Genomic DNA, 6,432 nt, shown 5'->3' with positions numbered 1-6,432 from the left:
TATTTTACTTTTTTATTTTTTATTTTTTTGGCAGAACCGGGAATTGAACTCAGGCCTTTGTGCTTGCCAGGGAAGTGCATATTCCACTGAGCCATCTCCCCGGCCCTAAAATCTAATGTTTTGGTGATAGTGGTATTTCTCACACAATTCAAGCTCCTCAGAAAATAAAATACTCTTCAGAAAAGAAAATGCAATGATTATGTGGTTGTCTCCACTAAATTTAAAAAAAAAATTTAAATCTTTATTCATTTATTTGTTTATTTATTTGGTACAGGGTCTCTCTACACAGCTTGGACTCGTAATGACCCTCCTGTTTTAGCCTCCCTAGAGCTGGGATTACCGGCATATGCCACCATGCCCGATTTCAGGGGCTGCCACGGTGCGCCCAGGTTCGTTTTAGCATGGCAAGCGGTACCAAAGATTGAACCCGGTTCTTGTGCTTGCCAGGCAGGCACTTAGACCACCGAGCTATCTCCCCAGCCCATCCCTAGTTTTATCAATTTTTTTTTTCCAGCTCAGCCTGCCCTGGGGGTGGAGCTGGTGGCATGTGATGCTGGGGATTGAACCTCTGTGCCTGTGATTGCTAAGCTTACCTAAGCAGGCACTTTAGACCACTGAGCTATCTTGCCAGCCCTCCCTAGCTTTAATATGTGTGAAATAATCAATAACATTAAATCTAAATGCCTATCTCTAGCTCAAAGGCCTGAGTTCAATCTCCGGTTCTGCAAAAATAAATAGATGATAGATAGATAGATAGATAAATAGATAGATAGATAGATAGATACCTATCACTGAAGGTGACTTTTCTGCCACACATAAATGTGGAAAATATATGGTACTTTTATGGAAAGTGACTACTGTTTCTAACAAAGTACAACCTACCATTCCTTCAGTGTTGGCCACTAATAGTGAAAATGTATTACCTTCTTCAGAAGGGAATGAATTGTCCTGTATAATCTGCTTTTCATCCATACACGAATTACCTGAATCTGGAAAATATGTAGGAAAGAATAAGTGAAGTTAATGTTTAATACTCAAATGGAGTGAAAGTCACTATTTCTCCCAGTCTTACTCAACAAGACAGAGTCAACTAAAATTAACAAAAGTAAAAGGATTTTTAAAAAGTGAAACACAGAGGACTTTTATGGCAGTGATACTTTTTGTGTGATGCCGTGAGGTAGATATCTGTCTTGTCTAAGCCCATAGAATTTACCTCACCAAGAGCCAACCCCAGTGGAAACTATGGATTTGGGGTGAGAATTATAAGTCTCGGGAGTTCAGCGATTGCAGTAAACATAACACTGTGGTGCAGGATGTCCACGGCGGGGAGGTGCAGGCTGGTGGCTCAAGGGCTCTGTGAGAACTTTCTGAACTTTCCACTCAGTTTTTCTGTGAACCTACAACTCTCCTAAAAGTAAAATTTATTCAAAACCAAAATATATGTGGTTAAAGGAGGTCTCACACTACATAAAACTTACTTGTTATTTTATTTTAAATATTTCTGAATTGTTCTATCAGTTCAGACCCCAGCATTTCCAGCAAAACATCATCTTAGTCAGGTCTTGCTGCTTTAAGGATTCATTAATGGAGAATTTCTGTCAGAGAGATATTTTATTCTCTCTCTCTCTCTCTCTCTCTCTCTCTCTCTCTCTCTCTCTCTCTCTCTCTGGGTTTTCTGATGATTACAAGAAACTATTAGAAAGGGGCCGGAGAGATGGCTCAGTGGAATAAGCGCTTCCCTGGCAAGCGCAAGGGCCTGAGTTCAATCCCCGGTTCCGAAAAAAAAAAAGAAACTATTAGAAAATATTTCTAATAAATTAGAGAATTTGGAAGAAATGGATAAATTCCTAAATGCATACAACCTATCAAAGTTGAACCAAGAAGATATAAAAAACCCTGAACAGACCAGTAGTAGAAAATGGAATTGATGAAGTAATAAAATTCTGTACACTGAGAAAATCTCAGGTCCTAATGGATTCACTGCTGATATGTACTAGGACATCAAAGAAGAACTAATGCCAATGCTCCCCAAATTCTTCCATAAAATTAAAAAGAAAAAAATGCTGATAAATTTGTTCCATGTACCAAATTAGTGCATAAAAACACAACCAAAGATTGAGAAAAAATATTTGCCAGAGCATATTTGATAAAGGATGGCTATACAGAAAACTCTTACAACTAATGAGAGGAAAACAAATAACCAGAATAAAGGAAAATATCTCAAAAGCCTAAACAGATATTGCAATAAATATGTCAAATGAAAGATTGTGTGCATCATATGCCCATAAAGATACACAAATTGAAACAACAGTGAGATGCCCCTGGACACTAATGCTGGTGAGTATGTAAAGCAATAGATATTTGTACTGGCAAGGACACAAAATGATAGAGCCATTTTAAAGGATGCCTTAGCAGTTTCACAGAAAACTAAAAATACACTCTAGCAATCATGACTCTCAGTATTAATCCAAAAGCAGTGAAGACTTATGTCCCCACCAAAACCTGTACCCTGGTATTTATTGCAGCTTCACTCATAATTGCCAATATTTGGAAGCAGCAAGATGTCTTTAACAGATGAATGGATAAATGAATTCTGCTACGTTCAGAAAGTGGGATGTTGTCCAGTGTTTAAAAGAAATGAGCTATGAACCCATGAAAAGACATGAAGGACACTTAAGTGCTTTTTATAAGTTAAAAAAATAGGAAAAGGTTGTATGCAAGAAAAAGCAAATCCATAGAGAGAGTAAAGATTAAGGGTTGGGAAAGAGAAAAGGATTTCTCAGTGGGGCACAGATTTTTAACACAGTGAAACTACTTTATACAATGCTAGCTTTAGCCGGGCTTGAGGTGAGTAATTATTATTCATTATTAACTGAAGTTTTATTTGTGGTTACTAATACTGAACATCTTTCAAAGAATAGATTTTATAGTCTTGAAAATGTCTGGTCTATCAAAGCTTTATGATTTGTTCTTTTCATACCGCACAAAGAAAATCTTCAAATGTGCCAAAGTCACAAAGGTTTCCTCTTAAGTCTTCTTTTAGAGGTTTTACAGACTTATCTTTTCCATTTAAGCCAGTAGTCCAATCAGTGTTCATTTTTATGACTATGTGAAGTCAAGTCTGAATTCATTCTTTTAAATACAAATAAGCAACTATCCCATCATCAGTTGTTGAAAAAACATATTTCTTCTTTAAATTGTCATCCTACCTTTATTTAAAATTGATAGATCATGTAAGGGAGAGTCTACTTCTGGACTATTTTTTTCATTGGTACATATATTTATCCTTTAACCAATACCAATTACTCTTGAGTACTGTGGCTTCAGAATAAATTAACTTAAGTAATTTTTAAAAACTGACCACTTTGGCCAAGTTCACTCAATTTTGTAGATCTACAGATGGGTCTCCACACAGTGACTTAAAAGATACTAAAACTGTGGTCCTCATCATTCCCCCATTTAGTTTACCAGTTTGATCCCTGCTGTTGTAGTTTGGATCTGGATGTCCCCATAAAGCCTACTCATGTCATGAGGGGTAGGCTTTTTGGAGGTAGCTGAATCTAGAGTTTGTGGTTGATTTATACTGCAATACTGGGATTAAGGCTGGATGATTGCTGAATCAATCCACTGATTAGATTGGCATGGCCCTAATCCCAGTCATCTGGATAAGATAAAAGGGGCAGAAAGAGGCTTGTTGACCCCTTCTTTTGTTCTTGATGTTTTTGCTGTCTTCTGCTACCATGAATTGTTATCCCTCTGCCATGCCATCCTGCTTTGGAGCCAGCTGATTATGGCCTAAAACCTCTACAAACTAAGTTAAATAAACCTTTCCTCCTTTAACTCTAAGGGTCAGGTATTTTTGTCTCAGCAGAAAGTAAAGTAACTAAGACACCTGCAAAACACTGGAATGTGAGTTATAGTGTACTAATGCAAAATTACCCTAGTAGTAGTCCTAACTGCACTTGCTCTAGCAATGTTATTTTCATTTGAGTACTTTAACTAGCTGCTGCCTGTGCTGTGCACCTGTCATCTAGCAAATGTAATGTTTTCAAAATCTCTGAGGAAGGAACATCAAAAGTAGCTTCTATAGTAGGGGAGGATTGCAAGTGCAAAGAACAAAAGAGATTTTTGAACCACATGGGTATTGCCCAGCAGATACAGCTCCAAGGATCAGCCCAGCTCACATGTTCCTGCCAGAAATTATTTAGCTTTTAAGATTTTCTACCAAATCTCTGTGGCTTTGGCCTTCAGAAAGCCAGAATCTGGGCACCTAGAGAGCAGATAAAGAATAAGCCTCTTGGACTGGTTATAGAATTTAGCATAGATAGATAGATATAGATATAGATATAGATATAGATATAGATATAGATATAGATATAGATATAGATATAGATATAGATATATAGATATATACAGCATGATCTTAGCATGCATAAGGGCCTTGGTTGAACCATCTCTACAAAATACATAAATAAATAACCTCTCTGAGACCATATAAGTATATCCTTCCAGCATATTCTTTCTCAGTGTGCTCCAGCAACAACGCCAGCCCTACAATCTCTGTGGAAAAAGGTTGGAGGCCCTTGCCAGCAAGCATGGATGGGACAGAATCCTCATACCCTCTTCTCTAGTTTGCTACCAAGATAAAGCTTTGCAATCCTTCATTAAAAGGAAGTTTACAGGATGTTTACCTCTCTGTGCCTGAAAGGGAAAAGGGTATTCTCTGTGTCTTTTTTTCTGGCTTGCTTCAGTGAGAAATCCAGGCTATCCATTGCCCTCTTTGATTGTAGGGTATAAAACTTCCACTTGTTCAAACAGGAGATGGAGTATTTCCATCACTCTTCTCTGGCTTGCTCCCCCAATAAGTCCAGATCTTCAAATTCTCCCTGGAAGTAGTTTCTACACTTTGAACACTCCAACTTATATACTTTTTACCCAAAAGACTAGCTCTTAAGGTGTATAATGCTAGAAGTTGGTGGCCCTTTGCTCTTTTGAATGTGTTGAACACTGCAAATGTTCAGGAGCTATCTTCCCACTGTTCAAAGTGGACAGTCTGATCAATGGTACAGGTGCCTGACTCAGATTGTCTCTATAGAGCAGGGCAGAATGAGAAGCTTTCCTTTATCCATAAGGAATGAAGGAAATGGAACACACATCTAACCCCCAAGCTCTCTGGTCATACTCTAAGGGACTGGTTTCTATCCCACATATTTCAAGGCAATTGCATAAATTGACACTCTTTAATTTAAGAGTATGGATTCTAAAAATAAATACATAAGGGTGTGCAATTACAGAGTGTTTAGGGATACCTGCAATCATTAATTATGGTGATTAAAAAAAATATTGCCTATACCAGACCAATCTAACAATAGTGACCTAGTTAATCTTTTCTTTTTTTTTTTTTTTTTTTTTTTTTTTTTTTTTTTTTTAGTGGAACCGGGGATTGAACTCAGGCCCTTGCGCTTGCCAGAGAAGCACTTATTCCACTGAGCCATCTCCCCAGCCCCAATCTTTTCTTTTATCTAATACACAGAAACCAACAGAAGGATTTGAGGAAAACGAAGAATCATAAAGGAAATAAAGGAAAAGACAAGACAATCAGGAGAAGCTGGTCCTAATGAAAAGTAGATATATTATATACTCCACAGAGAATTTAAGAAGACAATCATAAAGGTACTTGCCAAGTTAAGGAAAACAGTACATGAACAGATAACTGCATCTTGGTACTTAAAATATTTTCAAGTACTACGCAAAAATCATTGACCTGAGAAATGTGATAACTGAACACAAAATTAAATGGCAGAGTTCAAAAACACACTAGATCACATAAAGAAAGCAGAAGCAGACATAAAACAAGCATTGGGAATTATCTAATCTGAGGAGCAACAATAAAATAGGATGGAAAGATTAAAGAGAGTCAAAGGAAATTATAGGACACCATCAAAGAGAATGGTGTATGAATTATTTGTGTAGATGGGGAAGAAAAAGAGAAAGAGACTAGACACTGAAAACATATTAAAGAAATAATAACAAAATTTCTCAAGTCCAAGAGGAAAATATAAATCTCCATTCAGAAAGCTTAAAGGACACATACAAAGATCAATCCAAATAGATCTATACCCAGACCACAGTACAAACAAAATGTCAAAAGCTAAAGAGCAAATGATGAAAGCTACAGTGTAAATGATTGTTGCATACAGAAAACCTCTCACGAGACTGACACTAAACTCTTAAACAGAAACCATGAAGGTCAGAAAGGATTCACATAATATATCTAAAATGTAAAAGAAAACAAGAACACCATATCCAGAAATCCTATGCCTCAAAATGAAGGGAAAATACTTCTTCTGTCCAAAAAAAAAAAACTAGCAGAATTTATTACCACTGGATTTGCCTCAGAAAAAAGGTCCTTCAAGCTGAAGGAAAAGCCAT

The 6,432-nt window shown here is 37.0% G+C and overlaps 1 protein-coding gene across 1 annotated transcript in view; it reads right to left on the bottom strand.

Annotated features, from left to right (window-relative positions):
* Positions 1–6,432, bottom strand: part of LOC101584207 (cell surface glycoprotein CD200 receptor 2) — a 40,023-nt gene that overhangs the window by 33,158 nt on the left and 433 nt on the right. The window contains exon 2 of the mRNA XM_023701218.1: positions 924–989. Coding sequence (XP_023556986.1) covers positions 924–989 — 66 coding nt within the window. The remainder of the gene's footprint in view (positions 1–923; positions 990–6,432) is intronic.

The sequence above is a fragment of the Octodon degus genome, unplaced genomic scaffold (assembly GCF_000260255.1).
Source record: "Octodon degus isolate 3935 unplaced genomic scaffold, OctDeg1.0 scaffold00007, whole genome shotgun sequence".
NCBI classification, from domain to species: Eukaryota; Metazoa; Chordata; class Mammalia; order Rodentia; family Octodontidae; genus Octodon; species Octodon degus.
Note: the sequence above shows the minus strand (reverse complement) of the source record. Positions and strands in the feature narration are given on the sequence as shown.